General features: G+C 42.8%; 1 protein-coding gene across 1 annotated transcript; it reads left to right on the plus strand.

Annotated features, from left to right (window-relative positions):
• Window positions 1-1879: 1879 nt before the first annotated feature.
• ZNF865 (zinc finger protein 865) lies at window positions 1880-15628 on the plus strand. The gene is made up of 2 exons (XM_007443489.3): window positions 1880-2363; window positions 7714-15628. Exons 1-2 carry the CDS (start codon window positions 2027-2029, stop codon window positions 10677-10679), a joined length of 3303 nt encoding a protein of 1100 aa, XP_007443551.2. The 5' UTR covers window positions 1880-2026; the 3' UTR covers window positions 10680-15628.
• Window positions 15629-15830: the final 202 nt, after the last annotated feature.

Below are 15830 nucleotides of genomic sequence, written 5' to 3' on the forward strand. Positions count from 1 at the left end.
AATATATGCAGAGAAAACATATGTATATGTAACCCCTGCAAAAAGGGAAAAATTAATATAAATAAATGTTAAAAATACAAAACATGCATATGCTTGTTTCATAAATTGTAAACATAGCATTTTATTTTTTCAGTCAATAAAGAGAGATTCCTTCAAAGTGCATTGGGACTTTTGGTATAATAAATACATTTATTTCTCACACCATTTTCCCCTTATTTTCCACCTTTTTGATTGATGAGTTTCCTCTTGTTGCTTTACAGCCAGCCAGAATTTCACTGAGCTAATGAAATTGCATCTTCATCATTAACTGCCAGAAGAAGGTAGATTTTATCTACAACTGTACTCAGTGTTTTATTTCTCTGCTTTTATTTGGGCTTTGTCTGAGAAAAAAAAGTGTTTTTCCCTGCACTGACCTTTTTTTAAAGGTGTCATGTCAATTTCCATGTGCTCAAACCATGTGCCAATGATGCCAGACTTTTTAAGCACAAAAGTTGCTATTCTACCTTACCTTAGGCACTGGCAGTAGGTGAGGCATAGTAATGGGTAGTGATTACTCCCCTGAGACTAATGAACAGGGTAGGTATACTTATACACAGCATACTGTTTAATTCAACAAGGTAAAACATAAGACCTTAAGGACTTATCAAGCAACTGCTAACTCTTGTCCGTGCTTACAATTATAGTCATTTCTAAAGCAAGGATATTATATTAATATATGTACAGTAGTAAAGTGCAGCCCCTGACATAAGCCCTTCTATTTCATTTCATTTTCTATTGTGACAAGTACTGAGGGAAACGTAACAGAACTACTCTCCAGTTATACATGGCTGAAATGTGTGTCCACATCTATGCCATTTGCTCCTCCTTGGTCCCATGCTGTTTTGGGGATACTTACAGTCATAATAGCTGGCAGCAGATATATGTATTTGTTTAACTGATGTCCATCGAATAGATGGGGAGTTGATATTTTGGAATTATGGTTTCTCTACCCAACTTACCAAATAAAGAATTGGCTCCTCAGTTTGAATGGGGACACTGAAGAGTAGGCGCTACAATTGAGGATAAATACATTTTATATATCTTATCACTTTACAGGACATTCTACACTCTACTGCAATATTTCTTAAAGTTTTTTCTCTCGGGACCCATTCCCACTTTTAAAAATGATGGAGGACCCCAAAAGAGCTTTTGTTTGTATAGGTTATACTTACTGGCATTTACTGTATTAAAAATTAAAATTGATGCATTCGCTGCCACTACTGCTTCTCATGATTGACAGGATTTTAATATTGTATTATTTTTCAACATAGGCTGGCAAATAGTTTTGATTCTGCGGACTCCTGAGAGGGTTGTGTGGGATCCCCAGGGGTCCTTAGACCACACTTTAAGAAACACTGCTCTGCTGAGTTGTGTCATGTGCTACACAACCCATTGTATTTACTGTGTAGTCTTTCCCAACCTATTGCTCTCTAAATATTTTGATTACATTTCCCATTGCTTTTATCATATCTTTTAGCTGTGCCAACAGGGAAGGATGTAATTAGTCCAGCCTATTTGGAGAGTTGGGTAAACTGTTGTTAACAGTATTTATCAGGAAATAATTATAATAAGAAAATGACGGTATTAAGATGATACACATCTCTCAATGACTCGGACACAAGCTGAAACAGTCGTGCTCATAGCAATTTAATGCTCTATAGCACAACCCCGTAATCTTAGGAGCAGCTATCCTCAAGATAGATTTACAACCTAGCATTCACCCATACCTTCATCTCTGTGCCATGAAAAAAAGCTGTACCTATTGAAGTTCTGCCTGTCAATCTATTTTAAGGCCCAGAAGCAAGGCCAGCAACTTAAACGCGTGTGCACGGACCCATTGACAACGCTAACCGGGCTACAAGGCTTTCTGCTCTGCACGTGCGCCCCTGTCTCGCGCTACCCTCCTTACAGTGCATTCCATTGCAAAAGAAAAAAAAAGTGGAAGGCGACGGGGAAGACACTCCAGCTCTCGCGACCACTCACAGGCATGGGGGAGGGCAAGTGGGCAAGCGCGAGGGGCTCTGGGAAACGAGGCTGGAGGAGGTGGGGGGGAAAGGAACAGAATTCGCAGAGGCCTGTGGGTACGAGGGGGGAGCAGGAAACGGTGCTCTTGCTTGGGGAGGGAAACTTCCGGTTCCGGCCGGGCCTGTGTGAGTTGCAGCCTGGCAGTGCCCCCCTGCCCCCACCCGTGAGGGAGCAGAAACGCCCCCCGCATATCCTGGGGGTAAGGGAAGGGCCAGGGGGCATCCCCCGCTCCAATCTTGCTACCCAAGGACCAGCCCCTGCCTGGGGCGCGGAGGAGGCTGGGGCAGCGCCACACACCGGTGAGTGCCACCATGGACCCCACTCTGCCCCCTAGATCGCCCCCCCCAAATACCTGATCCCGAAGCCGAGAAAAACCCTCGCACAGATACACCGCAGCGCGCGGCTTTTGGTTAACTTCCGCTCCCTTGACCAGCCCCACCCCGGCTATTTTGCGATCCCGACTCACCTCTCCCTCCAGCACACGCTGCTTTCCTGTGTCGCCGTGCTCCGTCTCTTACCACGAGCCTGGCGCGCTTTTCCCGTCTTCTCCCTATTCTCCGTCTTGTATTTTGATAGCTGGCCCCGAACCGAAACCCACGCCTTGCCGTTTTCTCTCCCCACCGGCCCCCGAAAGTTGTGTTATAATCCATTATCTTGATTTCTGCCCCTAAATCAGTTCCGAACTCTGCCACCCTATAGCCCAGTAAACAACTATCCTTCTCCCATTTCATCCTTGAAGCCACCCAGAGTCATGTAGGGGCGGTGCGCTGTAGACATCGAAAGGATAGCTAGATTCCATATTTTCCATAAAAGAAACCTTTTCCATAAACCTAGCTTGATCCCTTCATCCAGCCTGTAACATATTGTTAAGTCTCTTTTTTTACCCAGAAATTTGCAATTTTGCTGCTTACCTCAAACCTTATCTCACCTCCTCCCCCCCCCCTTTTTTAAAATTGTTTGCATACTCTTTAAAATTTCTAGGAATGTAGGATGGTGCCTCATATCTAATTGGATCTTTGTTCTAACAAATTACTTTGGTCTATAACTACTATCTCCATCTTAGTGCTTAGATGTATTGGGCTGCAACTCCCATAAATGTCATGGTTCCTGGGAATGAATGAATTTGCACTTAGTATAATTGAAGGCAACAAGACTAAGAAGGGTTTCCTGTTTCTACAATGGTGTTGGCTCTTCAGGGATTCAGATAAGCATCCTTCACAAGGATAACTAAAGATACCAGGGTTTAACTGCACCTCCCCAGTTTAGATAGTTCAGTAACAGGTTGCAGGAGGATATACCTTTCAGTCAGCCCACAAGACTCTGCAGTACTCTGCTGTTAGCCTTTATTTTCCCTTGCCAACTTATCTATGTTACTGGAAAGGACATTCCATATTTCTTCTGCCTGCTTTATAACAGACTGTACATTTCTTTCTTTCTTATATAGCTTATTAGTGTCAGGAAGGTACATAATTCCACACTGCAAAATATTTGTTTTCTCTGACTAACTAGACTGGCTCTGTCTTGCATTGCTATATGCAAGATGTTCTCATTTACTTTTTTAGCTAAAATATGCCAAATATTCATTGCATTCCTTTCACCCATTTTCTGTTTGGTGTTCTAGGCTATGTGTACTTCTAAAGCCAACTTTCCTAGACTTTAATATACCTATTATAAGCAATAGCTCTGCAGCATTTTAGGAAGAGATTGCTTTAAGTTGTTTTACCTCAGGTGTTTCTGTAACAAAAGTTGATGCAATTTTGCATTGAAAATCTCCAAACTACCTGTTTGTTCATTTATAAAAACAATATTGATTTCGTTGATATGCTTTTTTTTTTTTTTTTTTACTTATACAGCTCAGCAGGAGAAATAAGGAGTACAGCATTCATCACTGGAAATTTGTTTCTCTCTGGCTCCAAACAGCATTAATTTCCTCCTCAGTGTGTATGCTTTTTTTGCAGGATGCAAAATGCATCTGAGGGTATTGTTAGCTGAATTACTCTTCATTTACTTGTTACCTACATTACACTTTCATAACCTCAAACAGATGTCTCTGTTTTGCAAAATAGTGTTGACTCAGTTTGAATTGATCTATAGTGAAGAATTTAAAATACTTCCTTGTTTTAAAAATATATTTTGCCATAGGAAAAAAAAAAGTGTTATCTCCTCATGCTGCTTTTTAAGTGTGGTATTTAATGGGTAAGTCCAGCCAGTGAAGTGAAATCATGATTATTTTAGTTATTCAAAGAGAAGCTAGCAATGAAGTATATGTTATTTAACTGCCAACAATCAAAGGAAAAGTGTAAAATAAAAAATTGAAGTAATAATTCTTGATTTTTACCCAGACCGCAGTTCAAATATTGAGGAGCCCTAGTTCACATCCCTCACTCTGTTTAACCTTAAGTTGACCTCCATGTTCTGCTGTTGCAGCTCTATTGTTTTCAAGAGCCCTCAGCTCTTTTCATCTCTTGCTTAAATTCAGTAAGGCTCTCTAGCCACATTCAGACTGTCCTGGTGTAACTTTATTAACACTTTTGTTGACCTCCCTGACATCTTTTTCTTACTAGTTTGTTGTTCCCAGACCAACTTATGTACATTCACTGGGCCTATGTACTATAAACCTGAATTCTTCCTAATGAGGTATCACATAATTTATTTAATTTATACACCACCTTTTGATCAGAAGATCAGGTATGCTTGGCACTCCCTCCTCCTATTTCCCCCCCACAACAACAACCCTGTGAAGTAGGTTGAGCTGAGAGATAGGCCCAGAGTCATCTAGTGAGTTTGGCTGTGGCTGAATTTGAACCCAATGTCAGTCCAATTCCTTAACCACTATACTGCACTGTTACTAATATCAGTATTTGTATATAGCACAATATTAGGCATTATGCTTTTTCTGTGTTTAGTACAGCTTCTTTGTTGACATTAAATATAGAAGTCTGTGGTAGAACACTCCACTCCCTTTCAGAAAACTGGCCTTTGCTCACTCTTTGCTGTGACATATTCTTCTATCTGAGAATGCTAGGGACTGATTCCCACACTTTCACTGGTTGCATTATACCTCAGTACATTTGCTGAAATAGGAAAAAAATAGGATTAATTCATCCATGGTGATAAAGTGGGATGGAACTGGGTGACAACATTTCCAAAACTTTTGTTTTTAATGGAGTGCTGAAAAGGGCAAAGAAAGAGTGATAATTTGGGAACCTTATTTCCTGAGACCTAACTTTTATTTATTATTAACATTTATAGCTCTCCTTTCTATTTGTATAGGCACTGAACACAACTTACAGCAAAGTTTAAACTAAAGTTTAAAATGGAACCCTGCACAATTAACTGAAAGAAGTATTGAAGGTGAATTCATCAGGCAAGGCAAACTAGATAATCTACACAGAGCTTCTGTTTTTTTACTCTGATTTTTCATTGGGTTGTGTAACCTATCCTATTGTATTGCCTGGCCCCCTTTCTTTGGGCAGAGATCTCCATCTAGCTCACAGATTAAGCTGTTCATGAATAGGAGAAAGCATGAAAGCCACATGTAAATCACTGCATGTGACAACTTCCATCCATGCCACTAGATGCAGGCACACATATAAAAGTATGTTGTTCTTCTACATATATGAAGAAGTGCAGCATATCAGTATGTGTACATGGAGAGGACACAGATATGTGTGAGGATGCCGCTGCAGGCCATGACTTCTTTATGTGCATACACCCTATAAATCACACACAAGGTTTTCATGTATAATTACTGTGTTGTGTTTCATCATGTTCATTTACTGAATGCTAACAAACATGACTGGAGATGGTGGTGATTTACCAAACTGAACTTACTACAGTATATTAAACATAATATATTCCCTGCATGAAGCAAGGGAATCATTTATGACATATATGTACTAGGTCAGAAATGTAAGAAATAACTATATGCCATTCAGTACATGGATGAATGCAGCAATTGGTAAGGTTCACATTAAGGCTGTGCAACATTTTGGAAATAACTTGGAGAAAGTGCTTAGAAGCATGAACATAGAACTTATCTGCGCCTTTCCCAGATTTGCATGGCTGCCATCTGCAGCTGTCATGTAATTCCTGGAAATGAGGTGACTGCTTTTAAAGAGTTGCAGATAGATACTGTGCTTGCTGAAGTGCTATTTTGAAAACAAATACGAAGTATTGTATAGCCCACTTGATCAAACAGTAGTTTGTATTTCCTGCAGTTTTGATAGTCTTGAATGCACACCTAGGCTGTACAGTATCTTTATGGGATTCCTTTGTCTTGGATTGTTGTCCCAGTCCTCCACTCTCTCTAGGTGGTACCCCACCAAATTATGCTGGATTTTGATTTCATAATCCAGCACATTTGAAGATGCCATATTGGGCAAAGCTGCTTTAATAGGAATATATCTTGAAAAGGCAAGGTTTTTCTGTCCTCCCCATAGGCAAATACAATATTTTCATATAATTGATTGTATTCATTTATGATCATGGTTAGTTGTCACAGAAATCATTTGACAGGTGATATAAAGAACCTTTAGTTCAAAGACATATGTTGCTAATAAACTTGCTGGAATGGTAGATCTCTCAGAAATGCCTCCTGAAGTATGTCTTGAAATACTGTAAATGCAAATCAAATAAATATATTTCAGCTTTTTAAAATGGAAGGGCAACATTCATGGCACTCCATGTGTAGGATTGCTGTTCTCTTTGTTTCTCTATTACAGGGTGGTACAAAGATATTTTGTAGAATGTACTGTAGACAGCCACTGTGGGAAATGGGAGGCATAGGTTTCTGAACTCTCTGAAATGAGCCTCCTCTGCATCTTTGCCAGGTTTCCATGACTGCCATTGAATGGTTTGTCCAGTGCATTACTTATATTAAACTTCTGCTTCATGAGTGGGCAGCATATAGTATTCCAGATGTTTTTGGACTGCTATTCCCATCATTCCTGGCAACTAAGCAAGACCTTTGGGGAGACAAACTACCTGAGGCCACATCTAAAGTGTAGTTCTTTACTGAAATCAGATGGATTAGAATATTGTTAAAATATAATTCTTCAAGATAGAAGTTAAATAGACTAACATTCTAGTCTTTTATATGAACTTGGAAAAGAAGAGGAAGAGCAATAATTATGAAGATATTTATTTCTTCATTTTCAAGTGGAGTAGTTGGATTAATTTTTCACAGCAAACCAATGAAGTATCTTGTGAGGTGTAAAACATTATATGGTAAAATTAACTTCACAAGTTGGATCCATGAAAGTTGTGTGATGATATTTGTTTTAGTTGTTAGGTGCAACAGGAATTTCTGTTATAATGTTTCTTCAGCTAATGTTTTCTAACAAGTCTTTTATTTCATTGTTAGTATTTTAGTTTTTTTTTTTAACTTTGGAATTTTAGTGTGCACTCATATCTAAGCATAGTACAAACAAACAATAAAAGTCACAACACTATATAAATGAGTATCAGCAATATAATCCAATGGTAATCTTTTTAACAGATACACATGTTTATAATTTTGCATTCCCCATTATTTGTATGGGACATAACAGATATCGAATTTTCTTAGGAAAACACAACAAACCACTGTGGAGGTTGCTGATATGGATGTGGATATATATTGCTATACTCTTTCTCCCCTTTCTCTAGGCCGTGCCCCCTCCCGGGTGGAGATGGAAACCAATGCAGCAAGCGATGAGGGTGTGCATTTCCAGAGCTACCCTTTTGACTTCTTGGAGTTCCTGAACCACCAGCGCTTTGAACCTATGGAGGCCTATAACCATGAACACGCCAAAGCTGTCGCTGCCCTCCCTTGCCCGCAGCCACAGTACGAATATGCCCAGCCACCGACAGCTGCTCCACCTGCTCACTTTGACCGTGTCCCTGCCACCATTGGCACGCCTAAGCCCAAAGCTGAGGGCCCGTCCTCCTCTTCTTCCTCAGCCACCTCATCTGGTACCGTTCAAGTCAAGAAAGCTGAACCGGGGGGCCCTGCACCCCCTCCACCCCCACAGCAGCAGCAGCAGCAGCAACCACCGTACAGTACTCCAGCAGTGGTGCCAACAGCAGGCCAGCCTCTCTTTGATAGTACAGCAGCTGCTGCTGCTGCTGCTGCAGCTTACAACACTCCTCAGTGGGGCATAGTAGACCTTTCTGGCCACCAGCATCTCTTCAGCAGCCTGAAACGTGGGCAGGCTCCACCGCCAGCTGCAGCCACAGTAACTCCTGACAGTCAAGCAGGCAAGGATGATAAGAACTATTTCCGGCGACTGAAATATTTCATCGATCGGCGCTTCCCATGTGGTGTGTGCCAGAAGTCATTTAAGCAATCGTCACATCTTGTGCAACACATGTTGGTGCATACAGGCGAGCGGCCATATGAATGCACCACCTGTGGCCGTACCTATAACCATATCTCCAGTCTCATCCGGCACCGCCGTTGTCACAAAGACACTGAGGATGCTACTGCTGCTGCCAATGCAGCAGCTGCCAACGCAGCGGCTGCCAATGTAGCTGCTGCAAATGCAGCGGCTGCAGCCGCCGCTGCCGCCGCCGCCAGCACAACAGCAGCACCTGGTGCTGAGGGAGCAGCTCAGCCTTCTACCCAAAGTGGCAACCCTCAGGCAGTACCTGCACCATCCGGAGGAACAGCCGCATCTGCCCTCAGTGCTGCCATAGCTCAAGCCGAAGGCCCTTTTACCTGCTCTCTCTGCTGGAAGGTGTTTAAAAAGCCAAGCCACCTGCACCAGCATCAGATTATCCATACTGGTGAAAAGCCATTCTCATGCTCCGTCTGCCAGAAGAGCTTTAATCGCCGTGAAAGCTTAAAACGACATGTGCGGACACACTCAGACCTCTTGCGAGTGCAGTGTGGAGTTTGTGGCAAGGAATTCCGGGATGCCTCCTACCTGCTTAAGCACCAGGCAACTCATGCTCCTCCTGGAACTTTACCTCCACGCCCTGAGTACAAATGTGACATTTGTGGCAAGGGCTATGTGGCTCCCCAGAATCTACTACGTCATCGGCAGCTCCAACATGAGGGTGCCCAGCTGCCCAAGGATGGCACCAATACTTTGCCTTATCTGCCACCAGGGGCCTACCTCCTTCCACAAGACCCACAAGGCACAGGATCTGAGGGAGACACCAAGCCAGCATCATATGGTCTCTTGGGTGCCCACCCATTGCTAGTGGGGACAGCAGCAGGCAAGAATTTCTGCTGTGGGATCTGTGGCCGTGGCTTTGGGCGACGGGAGACGCTAAAGCGACACGAGCGGATACACACAGGTGAGAAACCTCACCAGTGTGCAGTGTGTGGGAAGCGTTTCCGTGAATCTTTCCATCTCAGCAAGCATCACGTGGTGCATACTCGAGAGAGGCCGTATAAATGTGAGATATGTGGGAAGGTTTTTGGTTACCCGCAAAGCTTAACTCGGCACAAACAGATTCACCGGTTACAGCTACCTTGCTCTTTACCACCCATGGGGCCCTCACTGACTCCCATGGGGCCTTCTCTGCCTCCACCTCCCGAGGGACTAACTTATGGCTGTTCTGACTGTGGAGAGCGCTTTCCTGATCTTTTTCATGTCATGAGCCACAAAGAGGTCCATGTGGCTGAGAAGCCATACCCTTGTGATGTCTGTGGCAAATGTTTTGGTTTCATTGAGAATCTCATGTGGCACAAACTTGTCCACCAAGCTGCTCCTGAGCGACTTCTACCACCAGATGAAACAGCAGCAGCTGTCGCCCCACTAGAGAATGGGCTAGCTAGTGGTGACAACCTGGCATCTTACGAAGATCACCACCCTACCTTACCAAGTGGAGAACGTTTCTCCTGTTCTATCTGTGGCCAGACCTTCAAGCATTTCCTGGGACTTGTGACCCACAAGTACGTGCATCTGGTGCGTCGCACATTGGCCTGCTCAGTCTGTGGACAGAGTTTTGCTGGAGCCTATGACCTGCTGTTGCATCGTCGCACACACTTGCAGAAGCGGCACTTCTCTTGCCCAGTCTGTGGCAAGCGCTTCTGGGAGGCTGCCCTTCTCATGCGTCACCAGCGCTGTCACACCGAAGAGCGCCCATACCGCTGTGCTGTTTGTGGGCGTGGCTTTCTGCGCTCGTGGTACCTGCGTCAACACAAAGTGGTTCACACTGGTGAGCGTGCTTACAAATGTGCCCTCTGCAACAAGCGCTTTGCCCAGTCATCCAGTCTGGCAGAACACCAGCGTCTTCATGTGGTTGCCCGGCCTCAGCGTTGCCCTACTTGTGGCAAGACCTTCCGCTACCGTAGCAACCTTCTGGAACACCAGCGGGTACACCTGGGCGAGAAAGTCTACCGCTGTGACCGCTGCTCCAAGAGCTTCTTCTACCTGTCATCCATTCTGCGTCACCAACGCTCCCATGATGCTAAGCGTGAATTAAGATGTGGAGCATGCCTCAAGCTCTTCAAAGACCCCAAGTATTTCAGCAAACACCTCCAGGCCCATCAGGGAGGACGGCCCTTCAAGTGCAGCACCTGCGGGGAAGCGTTCTCCAACACTTACGGCCTGAAAAAGCACCGCCACATTCACAAGATGGAGCGCTTTGCTGCCATGGGGGCCCATAAGGAACAGCCCTAATGTTGGAGTAGTAGCAGCAGAAAGGATGGGCGGTCCATATCTTGGTACTGTAGGATGGGAAGCTAGTTCCAGGTTCCTGTGAGCCATGATGGCAAGGGAGTTCCATGTATAGAAAAATAAGATGTCCTTGTTAGCAGTGAGATGCTCCAATTGGGCACTAATTTGGGAAGAGTCAACAAACCATAAGGTCATGAGCAGGACAAGCCAGGTAGAAGCAAGGATGAATTGTAAAGGTAGGGTGCATAACAAGAGGTAGCCGCCTGTTACCTGCTAGATTTCTGCTGTCTAACATAGTTTCTTGTCCACTCTGGATTTCTTAACTAATTGCCTGGGGAAAGGGAGATGGAGATAGCAATCATAGAAGTGACCTTTGCCTGTCAAGCATGGCTACAGTGTTGGGGGATGGAAGTTTCTTCCTGTTTCTAAGCAAATGGGAACAAATAAGGTTATGGTGGAATGACATTTTTTTCATTTGAAGCCTACATTCTGGAATGGAGCAGAAACCACCCTGCATTCCAATTTACAAAAAGCGATGGTGCTTCCTGCAATTCCTTTTACCTAGAAAGAAATGTTAGAGCCAATTCATTCATTCAGTTTGGGAATGAGACAGGAAAGACCATGATACAGCACTTGAGGAATGTCCACCAATATTTTCTGTAAACCCAACCATCTAATCTGTACTAGGCAAGCCTTGCTTGCATTCTAAGGGAAAGACTTTAATTAGTGTCCTTTCTTCATATGTATAAAGAAAATAGGCTAGTTCTCAGTTTTCTAAGACCTTGGAGGTAGTGAGACATAGCTGTGGACAATAGAAAATTAAAGGAGTCTGCTTGAATTGTCTAGTGTGTGGCACAAGATGTCTAAATGCTGTTGTGCCATAACATTTCTACTATATTCCTGCCTCTAGAACAGTAGCAATTCATGATGCAGCAGCAGGATCACAAAAACTCTACTTACCAAAAAAAAAAAAAAATCTCAAGCCCAGAAGGTTTCTAGCCAAGTCTCTCTGGCATGCCACTTTCCATATTTAGGGAGCACTGAATGTTAAAAAGCATCTGGAATTGTCATTTTTCCCATATACACCCCTGAAGAAACAAAATCCCAGGATAATTGTATTGTGTGGTTTTCTGAATATTGAAGTTGGCCCATCAGGAGTAGAGAGGAAATAGAAAAGTAGCCTAGGCCCCCTCCCCCTTGGGTTCTCTTTTTTGTGCTCAACATTGTAGAATTCTTCCCTAGTCTATCACACTATTGGGCTTAATATAGATGAACTCATATGTGAATAATACCTTACTCTGAGCTCTAAAGTGGAGTGTGGATCTGGAATGAGAGCTGAATGAGTACATTTGCTAATGTTATAGCCTTCCCCTCTGCTCACCACTGAAAGCTGGTTATGAAACTGTGTGTGAGAGAAATAAACTTAATGGGGGCGGGGGGGATCTACATGCCAACCAGGATTGCACATTGCTTTGGCTGCTCAGCTGCTCTCCGGCATTCCCCGGTTTGATCCAGAAGCCCATCCCTTTCCTAGCAACACATTGTACATCCACACAGTTCATTGAGCTAACTGCCCTGGCCTTGAAATTCCATGGTTACTAGAGTTGTACAGTGCTTCAGGTTTGATTCCAAAAAGGTTCTTCAAAGCACAAACGCAGCATCAGGAATTGTGTGATTGCTGGAGATGTCTGTTTAAAAGTCACCAACAGGTGCTGTGTTCATGACCCAAACACTCAGAAGCACCTTATCATAATCAAATCTGAAGAAATGCACAGCCCCGTGGTGTACATATTTGACCTCAGTCTGAGTGGACCCTCGCTGCACCCAAAGTGGAGAATACTGACAAAGCATGAATAAAAAGATCCTTGCAAACTCTCTGGCTTTCCCCAGCACCCTCTCTCCTTCCCTTCCCTATCCCCCTTCAGCAAATTGTAGAAGTTACAGCACACATTTAAATAGACTGGAGGGGAAACTAACTTGCTAGATCAGTGTTTCTCAACCTTGGCTACTTTAAGATGTGTGGAATTATGGAAGTTGTAGTCCAGACATCTTAAAGTGGCCAAGGTTGAGAAACACTATGCTAGATGCAACCAAAGAGTTCTAAAAACATGCTCCCTTGTGTACAGTGGACACCACACAGGTAATTCCCACTTCCTTCCCGGTTTGTAAACCAAGCTGACATATGTATAGTATAGTAGAAAGTAGAAAGTCATTGCAGCATTTCCACTCCAGCAGAGTGAGAGCATATCTCTTATCAGATGGCTGCACCAAAGCTCCTTGCTGCTTTTGGTCTACTACCCACTTGCTCACATCCATAGTTCCCAAATTGGTGAGTGGCAATCAGTGAATATAAGGATCCAAAGATGTATTGTTTAAATTTGGTTGTCCAGTGCCTAGAAGGGAGAAAGTTGCCAAAGGGTTTTTGAGCAGTAGAGAATAGAATTGGACTTTACTGAGTGCAGGTATTTCTCAAGGCAGCCTTCCCCAATCCCCCAGAAGTCTTGGACTGCATTAGCAACAGTTAACCACTGTCCATGCTCAGTGAGCATGTGGGGGAGGGGGAGGGGTAGTGGTGGATAATGGTGTATTTCGGGGGAGAGAGGCACCATTATAAATGCTTTCTTAGAGGAAGTGCTGCAGCATCTGGTGGCCAATTATTAAAAAAGGCTAGAAGTATGATGAAGAGTACAACAAATGAGAAAGGAGATGGGAAGAAGGTTAAAAATGTTTTCCAGCCTTAAACAATTTTCCTATTGGGTCAGCACAGAGGGGGCAAATCACGTGGTCCACTTGAGTCAGCCCAGTTAGATTAATGTTTCTGTCTGAAATATACTGGCTCCTCCTCTGTCTCCAGAAGTGATTGAAACTGGATGTTCCTTTTCTTGTTTTATCTTTCTACTTAATTGTTAAAGGTCTGAACTTGTAGCTGAAATTCAGTGAACTATTCTGTGGTGGTGGCAATAACTCTGCCTGTCTTTTACAGAAACCGTTTTTCCCCATTTAGAATTTTTCTTCCCTGACTTCGTAATTTGCAAGTAGAACTGAATTTAATATTAGTTTCCCTCCTCATGTGTACTGTATCTGCTTTGTAGGATTAGGTATTTCTACATTGTACATTAATTCCACAGAAGCCCCATTGACAGCTCCCCAAACTGGTAATTTGTTCTTACAGGAAAGGCTATTATTGGTTAATGCTACCCATTTCTTCATCTTGGGGAAAAAGTGAGTTCACAATGACTAATCAATAGGTGATGTTCCTGTTGACTGGCTTCATAATAGCTTCCCAAATGGACAATGGAATATAAAGCGGAGAAACAAGTTGATCAAAAACATACTATGTTCCAAAATCGCTAAATATATGCCTTTTTCTCAAGGATACAGGATTTCTAAAGGAAAAAATTGCAGGCCTAGAATGTAGGACACAAATTTCATAATTAATTATGACTCTGGAATGCTTGCTCCAGTCACAGAATTGGTGCAAATATATTTGGCTAGGTCTTGCTTCTTAATTCAGAATGGTGGCCTGTTTCCTAGTCAGGAGACAGTACAGTCATCCAAGTATGTTTATTTTTATGATCTCACTTAAAAGGAATTAATTGACCTTAACACCCTGTATTCTTCCTCCTGTACTTGGCAATCTGAATGTTTGGAAAACAGCAAAAGTGGAAATACATTCACTCTTTCAATGTATACTTGACAAATGAAGAGAAGAAGCTAAGAGTGCAAAATAGCTACCTTTTCTATTTTTCTAGCAAACTAAATACTTAAAGATGGATGGGCAGAGTGTTTGCTACTGGGGCATATCTGATTATTGTTATTGTCAGAGTTATTTGCACCCATTCTTCATCCTAGGAACCATTTGGTTTGTCCAAATCTCTGTCCTCTGTTGTGGTTGAACTTGTTAGCTGGTGCAAGTCATGCACCCCAAAATGTATTACTGACAAACTACCTAGAACCTCCAGTTTATGTAGAAGGTATGAGGAGTCTAGTCAGGTTGAGAGTAAGGGGCTAGAAGACAATATTCCTTGGACAGAGTTATGTGGGAAGAGCTTTTAAGGGAATGGTGGGTTGTTGAGATGAAATAGTCTGGCTTTTAATTGTGGTTGGGAAATTGAGTTCTTTTGAAGAACCAATTGATTTGGGGTATGTGATCAAGAGTGGTCAACCATCTTTTCCAATATACTCTTCTGCCTTGCTTATGTTCTTGGATGGATTGTTAGTCCTGAATGTACATCACTAGGATGCTGGATATCCTACAGATGCCCACCGTCCACTCTGCTTTGTCTGCTGTATACTGGAACTATGAAGCAGAGGACAGGGAAGATATTCCATCTTTTGTTGGCATCAGACCTGATTTTTCTTTTGAGATGCCACCTGATACACAGCCATCTTCTCAGAACTTCTTCAGCCCTCCTGTTCTTTGAGGAACATGGACTCTATAGTTCTGTGACTGGTATTGTTGTCCTATACTCTCCTTCCTCATCCCACAGAGGGAGATGGATGTCTTTAAGACAGGACTTGAACATCCCCTAACTAGTGACAATTGCAAACTCAGAATGAAGAGTGTGCCACTGATAGGACCCAACCCATTGCAATCATGTTAGCTAATGACTTTTTATATTAATACAGATATATAAATACATACATTTCTATATAAATACTTCTTTTTAATACCCCTCCCCCCTTTCCCATTGGCCAGAGTGCAGGAAGCGCAGTTCTTTTGATGCCAAGGTTTATGTCCCTATGATAATGTGTACTAAAATATGTATAGGACCCCATCATTGTCCACACAGCTGATGGGCCTGAATTGATAACCTGCCCCCTCCTCCCTCATTGTACCCCTTGGGAACTGTACAGCGTGTATTTCTCAGTCAGGGGTGGGGGAATGGGAGTGTGTTTGTGTTTTAAGCCAAGCAATCATTTTAAAAGTGTCTGATTTATGATGTACAGACTAAACAAACATTAAAAGAAAAGAATTTGAATATTGTTTGTGCTATGCCAGGTTGTGTTACAAGTTGATGTAAGAGGACTTTCCTTCAAACAATGTGAGTATACTGTTGGAACTAGCACAGAATAACTAGGTTTATGATTCTTAAACTAATGAAGGCAAAAAGAAAGTAAGTATCTAAAGTAAGCAATGGCAGATGCTTTTGA

The sequence above is a fragment of the Python bivittatus genome, unplaced genomic scaffold, assembly GCF_059951505.1.
Source record: "Python bivittatus isolate LINGU-HERP-01145 unplaced genomic scaffold, Pbiv_v1 ctg000440_np1212, whole genome shotgun sequence".
Classification (NCBI taxonomy): Eukaryota; Metazoa; Chordata; class Lepidosauria; order Squamata; family Pythonidae; genus Python; species Python bivittatus.